The sequence below is a fragment of the Ambystoma mexicanum genome, chromosome 2p, assembly GCF_040938575.1.
Source record: "Ambystoma mexicanum isolate Mex_15411 chromosome 2p, UKY_AmexF1_1, whole genome shotgun sequence".
Taxonomy (NCBI): Eukaryota; Metazoa; Chordata; class Amphibia; order Caudata; family Ambystomatidae; genus Ambystoma; species Ambystoma mexicanum.
The window spans coordinates 1,187,945,669-1,187,959,614 of NC_090923.1; the positions used below are offsets into that span (position 1 = coordinate 1,187,945,669).

A 13,946-nucleotide genomic window follows, 5' to 3' on the forward strand; every position below is an offset into this window, starting at 1 on the left:
ACAATATCGCCTGCATAGAGAATGCCGGAAAGATGGTACGTAATGATCTTGGGCGGAAAGGAACCGCCTGTGCTGTGATTTTTCTGGCCCCATTACCTTAAGGGGACAGAGTCTTCCTGCCTCCCCTCCCCCAGGCACCCAATTGCCCAATTGTTGGATGCTTCTCGCTGCCCGTCTGGCTACCCAGGGCTGGTATTGCTCCTTGGATTGGATTCTTGTGCGATCCTGTCTCCTTCATAGCTGCTGGGTATTCTGCCTCCCGGGTCATCCTCTGATGCGCCCTATTTCCTGCTCATCTTGGATGCCTGGCCCCTTGCTGGGTGGTGGGGTTTGAGTCCAGCCCGTTACTGTATTTCTGATTTTGGTATGTGGCCCTGCTCACCAAAACATTCCAACCCCTTTCTCGCCTCCTTTCCATGACTTATATAGGCCTAGCACTCTCCTGTATAGTTACACTCCTATATTGTATGCCCTGTAGCGAATCGGAACCAATGCCGCCCTGATCCCTTTCTTACATACTCCTGAATTATGGGATATGCTCCCAAGTACTTATCTGACTGTGTTTTCGTCATACTGCATTACTAAATGTAAGTGTGTGGGTGTGTACCAGTCCTTTCCCTCCTGAAGGGGAAGCCCGGCTGCTCTGTTTCGTGGCTTATTGATTATTTTTGCCTAACTTGCTGGACACCCAGTTTTCCTGTTGGTAGGTCTCTTCACACTCCTCCCTGGAGAGTTGTGGAAAAAATCTCCCTAACAGACCTATAATTAAGACGCACTATCAGGATCAGCATCCCACCCACCCACCCACCCACCCAATCACCCAATCAGAAGCCGGTCCGTCTCACACATTGATTCCTATATGGTCTTACACTTGGTTGAGCAGATGCAGGTCCCATAGTGCGTAAGGGATAGTATGCCAAACTTGGTGCCCAAAGGACTGGCTTCACCTATGCATGCCAAACCTGGCGCCCAAAGGACTGGCTTCACCTGTGCATGCCAAACCTGGCGCCCAAAGGACTGGCTTCACCTGTGCATGCCAAACTTGGCGCCCAAAGGACTGGCTTCACCTGTGCATGCCAAACCTGGCGCCCAAAGGACTGGCTTCACCTGTGCATGCCAAACTTGGCGCCCAAAGGACTGGCTTCACCTGTGCATGCCAAACTTGGCGCCCAAAGGACTGGCTTCACCTGTGCATGCCAAACCTGGCGCCCCAAGGACTGGCTTCACCTGTGCATGCCAAACCTGGCGCCCCAAGAACTGGCTTCACCTGTGCATGCCAAACCTGGCGCCCAAAGGACTGGCTTCACCTGTGCATGCCAAACCTGGCGCCCAAAGGACTGGCTTCACCTGTGCATGCCAAACCTGGCGCCCAAAGGACTGGCTTCACCTGTGCATGCCAAACCTGGCGCCCAAAGGACTGGCTTCACCTGTGCATGCCAAACCTGGCGCCCAAAGGACTGGCTTCACCTGTGCATGCCAAACTTGCCGCTCAAAGGACTGGCTTCACCTGTGCATGCCAAACCTGCCGCTCAAAGGACTGGCTTCACCTGTGCATGCCAAACCTGGCGCCCAAAGGACTGGCTTCACCTGTGCATGCCAAACCTGGCGCCCAAAGGACTGGCTTCACCTGTGCATGCCAAACCTGGCGCCCAAAGGACTGGCTTCACCTGTGCATGCCAAACCTGCCGCTCAAAGGACTGGCTTCACCTGTACATGCCACACCTGGCGCCCAAAGGACTGGCTTCACCTGTGCATGCCAAACCTGCCACCCAAAGGACTGGCTTCACCTGTGCATGCCAAACCTGGCGCCCAAAGGACTGGCTAAAGGACTGGCTTCACCTGTGCATGCCAAACCTGGCGCCCAAAGGACTGGCTAAAGGACTGGCTTCACCTGTGCATGCCAAACCTGCCACCCAAAGGACTGGCTTCACCTGTGCATGCCAAACCTGGCGCCCAAAGGACTGGCTTCACCTGTGCATGCCAAACCTGGCGCCCAAAGGACTGGCTTCATCTGTGCATGCCAAACCTGCCGCCCAAAGGACTGGCTTCACCTGTGCATGCCAAACCTGCCGCCCAAAGCACTGGCTTCACCTTTGCATGCCAAACCTGGCTCCCAAAGGACTGGCTTCACCTGTGCATGCCAAACCTGGCGCCCAAAGGACTGGCTAAAGGACTGGCTTCACCTGTGCATGCCAAACCTGGCGCCCAAAGGACTGGCTAAAGGACTGGCTTCACCTGTGCATGCCAAACCTGGCGCCCAAAGGACTGGCTTCACCTGTGCATGCCAAACCTGGCGCCCAAAGGACTGGCTTCACCTGTGCATGCCAAACCTGGCGCCCAAAGGACTGGCTTCACCTATGCATGCCATACCTGGCGCCCAAAGGACTGGCTAAAGGACTGGCTTCACCTGTGCATGCCAAACCTGCCACCCAAAGGACTGGCTTCACTTGTGCATGCCAAACCTGCCGCCCAAAGGACTGGCCTCACCTGTGCATGCCAAACCTGGCGCCCAAAGGACTGGCTTCACCTATGCATGTCAAACCTGGCGCCCAAAGGACTGGCTTCACCTATGCATGCCAAACCTGGCGCCCAAAGGACTGGCTGAAGGACTGGCTTCACCTGTGCATGCCAAACCTGGCGCCCAAAGGACTGGCTTCACCTGTGCATGCCAAACCTGGCGCCCAAAGGACTGGCTAAAGGACTGGCTTCACCTGTGCATGCCAAACCTGGCGCCCAAAGGACTGGCTTCACCTGTGCATGCCAAACCTGGCGCCCAAAGGACTGGCTTCACCTGTGCATGCCAAACCTGCCGCCCAAAGGACTGGCTTCACCTGTGCATGCCAAACCTGCCGCCCAAAGGACTGGCTTCACCTGTGCATGCCAAACCTGCCGCCCAAAGGACTGGCTTCACCTGTGCACGCCAAACCTGGCGCCCAAAGGACTGGCTTCACCTATGCATGCCAAACCTGGCGCCCAAAAGACTGGCTAAAGGACTGGCTTCACCTGTGCATGCCAAACCTGGCGCCCAAAGGAATGGCTTCACCTGTGCATGCCAAACCTGGTGCCCAAAGGAATGGCTTCACCTGTGCATGCCAAACCTGGCGCCCAAAGGACTGGCTTCACCTGTGCATGCCAAACCTGGCACCCAAAGGACTGGCTTCACCTGTGCATGCCAAACTTGGCGCCCAAAGGACTGGCTTCACCTGTGCATGCCAAACCTGGCGCCCAAAGGACTGGCTTCACCTGTGCATGCCAAACCTGGCGCCTAAAGGACTGGCTTCACCTGTGCATGCCAAACCTGGCGCCCAAAGGACTGGCTTCACCTGTGCATGCCAAACTTGGCGCCCAAAGGACTGGCTTCACCTGTGCATGCCAAACCTGGCGCCCAAAGGACTGGCTTCACCTATGCATGCCAAACTTCGTGACTAAAGGACTCTGTTGACCTTAGGCTTCTTGCGTGAGCCTAACTGCCAAAGCCATGACTCAAGAATGTATCTACAAACTTTCTGAATATGTGTACTCGTCTGTAACCTGCACAAAAATATGAATACCTTTTTACTGAACTTTTTCCTTAAACATCTGTTTCGGCATTACTATATTGCCCTGTATATTGACCATCGCCACCTCCGAAAGAGTTGACCATGATTCCTCGACCACCGCTATCACGAGGTCTTATGGTTTGCCTCTTACTAGCGGTGCCCCCCATTACCAAAGCATAGTTCTGAGAGGATCCTTACTAGCAGCCCCCCTGGGGGCATGGCCATGAGGAATCTGGTGAGGAGGCACAAGGGACTCCCTCTCTCTGATACCATTGGTGAAGTATTTAAGTGTATTAATCTACACAGAACTCCCCCTGGCCACGCATGTAACTTCATCCACATGGATCAGGTATGCTATTGCTCAGAGTTATGCGGCACAGAGACATAAAACATGGATCACATTCGCCACACGTGTTGGGTTGCACAAGTACCACTGCCTCTTCCATGGCCTAGGCCTCCTATTTACTCTTAGGAGTTTGTCTCGGGAGGATAGCTCAGCGGCAACGTGCTCGCCTTGGAAGCAAGGCGACACAGGTTCGATCCCCGGGTCCATGCTTAGAAACCTCTGGGTATTAAGTGCGTTATAAATAACCTATCATATATCCTACACAACATCCAGCATGACTTGAACATGAGGAATTGCCTTCTAGTGGCCCGTCCCTGTCAAGATATCAGGCTGTCAACCTGGGCTCAGTCAAGTGCACTGTTAACCCTCTCTACCTTTTTGTTCTCCACGAACATTCACCTCTTTACACGCTACTCTTGACTAAACCACACTTGCCCTCAAGCTTGGCATTGACAGAATTAACATGGTGGACTTTGGCCTTTGGTACAAGTCAAAAGTATGACCGGGCAAAAAGGCCACCAAATCGGTTAGGAGTGCCCGAGCACCTCATGCATCCAAATATGACACATTTCATATTCTCCATATCTGCCTGGTATTACTCATGCCAACTAACCTATAAATCTTAGAATGTACCCATCTTTTCCACACCATTAATTCTATGGTGCACATAACATGACCGACATACACCCATGTTATCACAAAACCACCTTCCCCTGCTTATCACTCTGACCACTTCCCACTTTCCCGTCCTCTTGTCTTTCCTCTGCTACTTTTTCCTTCCACAGAATAAGGTGTGGATACTCCAGGCAAGGGCACAGTAAGCCACCCTCTGGACAAGCCCAGACACTGGGAGGCAACCATGCTAGGGATTTGGTGTGGTATGAAGGCTTCATAAAATACTACAGCATATACTCTCTTCAGTAGGCGCTAGTTAATTGCTGAAGCTCTAATACCAAAAGGCCATGTAGATGGCAGCTCTATTAAGAACCCCTTGGTAAAGAGCGTGGTTTCAGTAGCTTGCCATTTAGTAGCCAGGATAGCCATGGTTGGGGAGCAAGATGGCTTGTACAAAGAGGTTACAGTCTACCGATATTGGCAGTTTCAAGGCAGCTACCTTGGTTGGTAGCCAAGCCACCTCCTTCCCATTGTGGCTATGGATAAGCTGAGGCGCCCCACACACCCTACACTAATTTGTGGAATTTGTCATGACTCCTTCGACAAAGGACGCCATCCCACGATTGCCATTTTGGCTGTGGCCAAAACAGGTTGCTGACTTTGGGGTGAGGCTGGGGCACCGCATGTGTGCATGAGAGCCCCACTCTATACATATACTAGCAGATTTTCTGAGCCCTCCATACCCTCTTAAAATGGGATTGGGGTGGAGGATTCATTGTTCTTGGTCTCGGTCTTTAGATTTTCTTTCAAAGTACCCCTGCGCTGTGGGCAGGCAGGAATTCTGAAAATGCCAGGCCTGTTGCCCAATGAAGTCAATGATGTCCGTCTGTAGAACTGGCAGGTTGACTTTGTCTAGTGATCTATAGCTGTTGTATTCGGTGTATTGCTTCCTCACAGGTTTGACGCACTCTTCAATCCCTTTGCATTTCAGAACCCGGTGCTGCACGATATGTACCCGCAGCGTGGTCCTATGGCTGGCGGCACTCTCCTCACCATCTCTGGCACCAGTCTCATTACAGGAAGTGGCATCACCGCTGTCGTGGGAGGCCTTCCGTGTGCTATGTAAGTAGGAGGGGTATTATTTGATGTCTGCATTTGCAGATCACAAGGGAGCAGGGACCTGGCCTTGTACCACGGCAGGGGTTGACTCGCAACGGCTCCGCTACCGGTCATCCCTTGCAGCAGTGTGCAAGCACAGCAGCTTCCACCACCATGGCACACTGCTCTGCCCACGTGGCCTGGACTGCACGGTGCATCCCCTGGCAGTCTTCAAGCATAGCAACTTGCACAGGCCCATGGGGGGTGGGGTGGACTCCAACCTCTACTAGGGCCCAAGCTCACCTAGTGGCAGAACTTAAGAAATGTATGCGCTTTGCCACTCTGCCAGCCCAGGGTCTTGATCTGAACCATTTATCACCTGTCGCATACCCACACAAACCACCAAAGCAGCAGAGACCGTACAGCGCCTTCCTGCACCCTTTGCATGGTCGGTGAGGAGAGGGTGACCAGGCTTGTAGCACTGTAGCAGTTGAAGCAAATAAAGAGCACTTCTCCGGTCTCTGGAGTTCGATTTCTTACGGTTGAGTGCCCGTTCACCTATTTAATAACCTCACAGGAAGTAATGTCGCAGAAAATTTGGCACACATGAGGCCACTGGGAATCCCTTGAACAAAGGGAGTAAAACATCTTTGAACGACTCATAGCAACAAGAAGAGGACTAACTGCGCCACTCCCGACATAGTTACAATTTCCTCTTGCAGATTTAGAGAGATACCCATCATGTAGAACAAAATTAAATGTACATAGGTTTACACGCGTTTCACTCTCGCTGCGGGCTTACTCGGGGCCAAATTAAATGAAAAATCCTTTACTTTGTGGTGAGTCATTATTTAATATATTTAGTGAATTGCATTTGAGGGGTGGAATCCAACGGATGTTGTGTATATTCTCTGGAGCGAATCCCTTGCTGGGAGGCCAACTTCATGGTATAGATGGTAAGAGATACCGCACAGGGATCCTGTTAATGTTTGCGTACAGACATCCGAACCATGCTTGTAAAGCTTCTTGGAACGTGTGGGTTCCTGATTTTGGCTCATGTGGTATCCAAGATGCTCTACAAGAATGTGTTCTGATGTCTTTACACTAACATTGTCTATGTGCAGTATCGCTTACTATCTATAGCAAGAAGTTGGCATCCTAGCAAGGGGTTCACTCTTGAGAAGATGCGCAGCGCGACAATACACCAACATCAATTGGCTTCCAACCTTAAATGCAATTCGCTAAATAAATTAATCACTCGCCATAAAATCAAGGATTTTTTTTATAAAGCTTGCAGCAAGATCGATGCACGCATAGGCCATTATTCCTGAGCACAAAGAAACCAATCTGGTTTAGTGACTCCATTTGGAAACGCATCTAAAACTTTCTAATGCACCCAAATTCATCACATTGTTAATCTATGTAAATGTATTTTTGCTCTACATGATGGGTATCTCCACCTACCCGAATCAGGAAATGTTAACTATTTGGGAAGAGCCACATCTATCTTGCTGATATCATTCGTTTACACGGATCTACCGCGTTGGGTACGAGTGGCTCGGGTGACCTAATGCAGCCCACCCCTATGCTTTTATATCTTGGCACGTGCAATCTCTTGGTGTTCTTCATACCCCTGGCGCAGACCTACACATCTTCAAAATGGTCCAGAATGGAAGATCTATGCTGGTGGCTAAACAGAATGTAGAAAATGTGTTCTCCCCAAACCAGCATGAAGGATCCACCAGGCGAGAACTGCAAAAATACCCCATAATACCTGCTGCCCCTTGTAGTAGCTTGGTAGTGGTGAAAACAAATGTCGGGGGTTCCGAACAAGAAATGACTTAACATTTGCAATAGTCCTTTCTTACTTGGTATCTGGTATTTCCATCGAAATAGTTTATAACGAAATGAATTCCATCAAACGTTTTGCAACAACATTTTTACCATCGAATGTATGTTTGTGTGGGTTTAAGAGTTCATTTTGTTTGCAAGCCCTATCATTGTAAACTGTAATTCCCTGCATCAAATCTAAGCAACCCTGCGGAGTGATCAGTGTGGTGCGTCCCACTCAGACCTCCTGGATTACTTCCCGGGTGAACACTTGGATGCGGAGTCTGCTCCCGAATCTCTGACGTCACTCCACTATCCATCCAGATCTGGTCTTGGCTTCTTCTGCAGGTTTTGCTCTTTGTGGCAGGTATCGGTCAAGACTTAGTATGGCTCTGTGCATTTATTTTGACACTAACGGGACCAAAGATTAACTGGCAGGCTCGCGCTGCACTTCAACTGCCCCAGGCAAGTAAGCACACAATTAGCCACATAAAAGGGATTGGCACCGGGTACACAGTGTCTTGGGTTCGCCCTAGAGCAGGGAGGCCAATCGGCAACATATGAGACTTGCATCCCCGATGAAGCTGCAAATTAGAAATAATCAGGCAAAAAGGGTTGTTAGCTCAGTCAGGAACATTGAAAAAGCACACACGAGTCTAGGAATGTCCACTCTCTCTCTCGCACACTGGGCCAAACATGTGATCTATGACGGGGCCATGTTCCGAAAAAGGAACATCTGCCTGTAGCGCTGCCCTGGTCCTGCACCTCAGCATCTGGGATGAGTTCATTCATGTGTCTCAACAAGAAGCAAGGCCTTGGGCTGGTTGTCTGCACCCCTCCCCTCTTTGTCAAAGCAAGAAGCTGGCATAGAGTGCTCAGGGGCATTGCAGTTGCAGTCGATAATCAAAATACGGAATGGCAGGATTATATGACCATGTGCACTGGTGGGTGAGGGCTTGGTTTTAGCGCTGCATATAGTGCCTCCTTCAGAACCATGAATACGGCAGCTCCCTCGGTGCAGCGAAGGGGAGCGGGGGGCGGACCTACACAACTGCTCAAGCACACTGTGTACCCAATCCCACAGCCTTGGGGCAGGAAGGTGGTGGGGGCGTCCCTGGCCATTGCCATTGCACAATGCCCTCTGCAGGGTATCACTACGTATTATCCCCACCAAAAATATTGCTGTATATATGGTTGCCTGGAACAGCCATAGGCAATATATTTTGGGGGGAGGGGGTAATTTTTGGGGGGTTTTTTTTAGGAGCGGGGGTTCTCGGGGTGTCCCCTGCTCCTTTAAAAATAATGCAGGGGTGTCCTCCCGCAGGTTCCATGCCTTAATATCGGTGCCAAAATATGGCAATATTTTTGTATGGCGATTATTGTTGCAGGGATATTAACACATGGAACCCTCTGCGGGGGTATATGAGAAAATAATAATTCCCACAGACAACACCGGGGGCATCTGAGCTTTACCAGTGGACAGACGTCCCATGCGTCAGAGTTGGAGCACAGCAGCTTCCACGCCTCAGAAAACAGAACTGGCCTTTACCACTACATGTCGCCCCTGCATAAAAGTGTGAGCATTGCAGCTTCCCCAGCACACACAAAAGTTTGAACACCACAACATCCAAGGCCCATTGGAAGGTCCAGCATGGACTGTAATAACGACCCCGTGCAGCGGAGTAGTGTTGCTCTGCCCTGACAACCAACCCCAGCCCTGCCCAGCTATAGAGAAAAGTTTGTTGAGCTGCCCGTTGTCTCATGCATTGTCTTAACTTGGGTTTGGCAGACTGGACGATCTCCCGGAAGACCAGATTGTATGCCGCACTAACCAAAGCATGGAAGTGGGAGAGTTTCCCGTGAGTGTCTTTTATGGAAAGGCAGAGAGGAGGCTGGATGGAATCACCTACGAATACACTGAGGATCCAGTCATCACCTCCGCTGCCCCCACCACCAGCTTCTATGGGTAAGATCCACCAGGGTCGGTCTATTTGGGACACGCTGTTCCTTCGCATTGTCGTTTGTTGCTTCCTTGTGTTTCTGGTTTCGCCTCTCTTCCCAGTTTCCCTGGTCATTAATTAACTGTTCCTGTTCTGGTTTTCTCCCCCAAATCCTTTATGCTTTTGCTTCTTCTACCCCATTCCGCTGTTCTTCCTGTTTCCTGTATGTACTTGTCAGTATGTCCTTTATTGCTCTTCTGGGGTCTTTGGCCATGCTTGAGCCACCTTTGGGTCTTCTGTGCCGTGGCATGACCTCTGTGGGGTCTGCTATGCCACAGTTGGTTCTACCAGGTATGGTTCAGCCATGCCCTTTGCTGGTTCTGCCCGGCAACCTCTTACACCTTCCTGCTGTGGCCTGAGTGGCTCGATCATTCTTTCTCTTCCACTCTTTGCCTGCAGAGGGGGACGCCCGATTCTTGTTGAGGGGATCAACCTGGACGTGGTGGAATCGCCTCAGATCGCAGTCCTACTAGAGTCCAACGAGAACGGCAGTCGCCGAAAGAGACCACGTCGAGGCCTGGCAGCTCCTTTGGAGCAGGTGAGTTCCACTTCACACGTTTCCCCCTTGAGTCCCCAACTATTAAGACTATTAAGTCTGCCTGGTTAGGATAAAGCCTCATGGCACAGGAGTCCTGTGAAGGGATGAATGTCTCCTTCTATTTTCTGCAGTTCACCTCTTCTAATTTGACCCCCGGCGAAGAAGAAAACTGCAGGCCCACTCTGGGTTGGTGGTGTATTTATTTAAGTGATAGGGTTGGCGTTTCGCCCAATAGGAACAAGGAACAGGCAGAAGATCCCGGTTCTGGGTGTCTTAACAGAGTGGCCTTTACTGATGGAGGGCTGAATCTCAAACGCATAGACTGAGTCTGCTCTGTTAAAATGGCATCAGAACCACTAACGCAGATTATGGATCTAAATGAACATAACGTTTGGTTTTTAAAATGAAGGCATGAAGTAAGACAATGGCTCGCAATGGATGGAGACGTGTCAAATGGAAGTATGCGCTCTGTTTACAAATCATAGGACTGCGCAGCTATTGAGGTGTCAAATCGCGAAGCCCGCTTCAATTTTTTTCAGTTGGACACCCATTGTTTGAGGCTTAAAAAAGAAGAGCACCATTGATTGGATGTGAGGGGGGATCTATGATTGCCTTTCTTTTCCTACAAGGTTTCATCTTCCTTGGTACCTTAAGGTCTCATCGAGCATAGTACCCACTACAATGGCCCACATTTAAATCAAAACAAAAATAACTGATCAAACCGTCTTTTTTGTTTTAAACATGTGCCCACCTTGCATACTTTTTGGCCAGGCTTTTGGGGGGGGGGGAGAAAGGAACACACACACACACACACCCCCCCCACCACCAAGAGAAGAGTTTCTTTTTTTACATTTATTTGAGTCTCAAATTACTTTGACTACTAGCACAGGTAGACCTCCATCAACAATGGAGGAAGTCGAGCTAAAGTCGTACTCTTTTTGCTCAGCTGTAATGATGTACTTACTTTCAGGTTTGTTTGTTATGGGATTTGTGTACTTTCCGGTCATCTATGTAAAACAGAGTATTATCTTTTCTCTTGAAACCCAAACAGTAACAAATATTTGTACGAGCTAGACCTTGGAAGATGTGTTCTAGTGCTCTGGCAGGTCAGAAGCAGGATGCGGACACTAAGAGGACATTTTAAAGAAAAAGAATGAGGCCCAACTTTGCCTATCAATATGTGATATTCCTTACCTATTTTACTAAGATGCTCGTCGGTCATCCGTAAATGTCCAAAGGAATAAGTCAGCTGTCCAGAACTAATCCTAACGAACCTTACCACTATTTGAGCCAACTAAGGGAAGGAGAATGACTCCCTTTTCCAGATGGTTGTGATCGCACTTGTCTTCATTTCTTTAGAGTTCTTGCTAATATGTAATTCTTATATAGATCCTCGTTCTTCCCTGCATCAGTTCATGTAGCTCCCTCATGGGACTGTTGGCTTTTCTCTCTTCTTAAGTGTGGGCTTTCCTTGCCCTTTGTCGATTCCCTTGATCTTTGTTAAAGGGATACGAGTAATCTTGTAAAGTGTACTTTCATGTGGGCTATTTGCTTTCTGAGGAATTATAGTTTACCTTTTCCTGGTATGGCCTGTCTTGTATATTGTTTACCCCAACTGCTTCTCTGGCCTTTAGTTCAGAGTTTTCTCTGTTATGTTCCACTCTTTGCTGCTTGAATAACGGGTTACTTTCCCCTCTTCCCAGGGTAGTGATGGACACATTTTATTGACCTCCCTCTTCAGGGCTTCTATTTTTCTCGTTCTCGCATTAACACGGTTCAAGTTCATCGACTTTGTTTTCAAGTTTTCGTCACTTGTACTGGGACGAGTCTCTGATTATATAACCAGTCCCTTTCAGCTTTCCGTTCTACCTGTTATATTAAATATTGCAGAGGAACGCCTACGTGGGTGGTAGATGCTTGGTACCTTGTTCCGTCCATTTCCCTGTCGACTCTTTCCGCGGCATCCACTTCTTGCGTTCTCGCTCAGCTTCTTGATAGCGCAATGGTAAGCGGACCATTGCTGCATCTTCCCTGGGGTGATGTCGGCATCGTTGGATGGGCAGCCTGCGCACTATGATCGTTTCATGGTCGCGCCACCACTAAGTTTTGCACTTCAGCCGTCTCGGCTTCGCTTCTGCCGCACGCCTGATTTCCAGTGTTTCTTTCCCCTGTTCAGAGCAGTTCTGAACCTCACAGGCTTTGCAGCTTGCTTCAGCCCCACCTCTTTCAGGTGTTTTGCTTCCAGTGGACCTCCAATGCCAGTGTCTGCCTCCTTATTTTTTTTCTTTTTCTCTTTTTCTCCTTCTTCAACCTACTCGTCGCATTTGATTGGACATTTTTCATTAAGAGACGACTTTCTTTTCTTTTCTGGTAATAGCATAAGTTTCTCTTCCGTCAAGTCTCGGAAATTATCTTGTTTATTGGTCCCATATGTGCCATCGCGTGAAGTGGTTTTGGGAGTTCTTCACAGGAACGGAAGCTCTGTCCCCTAGGAGGGGGGCTGGGCGCTGTCCCAGAGAGGTCCCGCTTGCATCGACTCCTAGGGATGGTGTTGTGGAGTGGGCTCACCTCCACAGCCTCAAAAGAGGGCGGGGGGGCTCCCCTTTGCGGAGAAGAGACACATTCCCTCAATTCATCAGTGACTAAATTGCAGACTTGCTTCAAATCCTAGCTTCACCCTTCATTGTGTGATCCTGGACAAGTCATTTCATTTCACTGTGCCTGAATCTGCCAAAATGGAGTACCCAGGAGTGATTACGTTCACAGTGCAGTATATAAAGAAACACTTGTTGTTTCCAAATGTATGTACCCCCCCCCCCCCCCCCGCGCCCCTGGGGATCCTGGTTACATTTTTAGTTGCTGTTGCTAATTGTTGAACAGGGTTTCTTGAAGTACAAACCTACAAAAACAGATTTGCGGTCTTTAAAAGCTGAAGAGATAATAATTGAGAGCAAAGTGATTGAAAAAATAGCTTCTGCAGCAGAAATTAGATGCTTTTGATGGAGGAACATCTGTTTTTTTTTTCTCACAATATAGTTGTCCACTTTGCACGGTCTACTTATTGCTATATACTACTTTAGTCAAGTTAATAAAACCTGCTTCTCTTTATATTGCAATGATTATATGATGCTTGAGCATTGTTGCAGTGTGGGGTTTGAGTCTGGTGGGGAGTCGGGGTATTCTAGTGTTTTGCCCTGTGTGCTACATTCGGAACATGCCATGCCAATAGGAAGGGGGGGGTACATGCTCACTATCTATAGTGCTCCTTTTTCCTTTGTTTCTCCCCCTCCCCACTGGTGATGCCGAGTAGTTGCTGGCATGCCTGACACTTATTTCTTCTCGATCTCAGGTTCCGGTACCTTGCACCACCAACTCCTCCACCCTGCTCGTCTGCCCGTCCCCGCAGATACCGGCGGAGATGCACCCCGTGGATGTGATATTCATCCTGGACAACGTGCGAGCGGACTTCAGGAGCATCACCGGAGAACCGTTTGGTTACATGACCGACCCCACGCTGAGACCATTGAACAAGGAAGACCCCACAAAACCATACAGCCTGAAGCCAGGCAACGTGCTGGATATTGAGGTATGGGAGGGGGAGGCCTCTGGTTCTGCAAATGTTCACCGTGATGTCTGCATAGGTTCAATAACCCTTAAGAATGTGAGTATTGTGCAAGGCGATGGCGAGATACAGGAGAGAAGTCTCTCTCTGGCTAGACGATAACGGAGGGAAATTTAGACAATCGGGAAGCATGTTTGAAATTGTATTGGAGCTAGGTAACCCGGGCAGGGCCGATCCTTCTACTGTTCAAGGCATGAACCCATGTAGGGAGTGAGGTAGGGAGTGAGGTAGGGAGTGAGGTAGGGAGTGAGGATGTTGGAAAGAATACTTGAAGGTGAATGGGGAACTTGAATTCTGCCCCATGTCCTCTTACAGGAAGGTAGGCAGCTGGCATAGCACTTTGCCAGGATGCCCTCGG

At 49.5% G+C, this 13,946-nt stretch overlaps 1 protein-coding gene across 4 annotated transcripts in view; it reads left to right on the forward strand.

Moving 5' to 3' along the window:
• PLXNB3 (plexin B3) overlaps nucleotides 1-13,946 on the forward strand; it is a 446,830-nt gene that overhangs the window by 376,145 nt on the left and 56,739 nt on the right. For all 4 annotated transcript variants that reach the window (XM_069645379.1, XM_069645380.1, XM_069645377.1 and 1 more), the window contains 4 exons: nucleotides 5,492-5,622; nucleotides 9,218-9,394; nucleotides 9,828-9,966; nucleotides 13,316-13,552. In XM_069645379.1, the coding sequence (XP_069501480.1) occupies nucleotides 5,492-5,622; nucleotides 9,218-9,394; nucleotides 9,828-9,966; nucleotides 13,316-13,552 (684 nt within the window). The remainder of the gene's footprint in view (nucleotides 1-5,491; nucleotides 5,623-9,217; nucleotides 9,395-9,827; nucleotides 9,967-13,315; nucleotides 13,553-13,946) is intronic.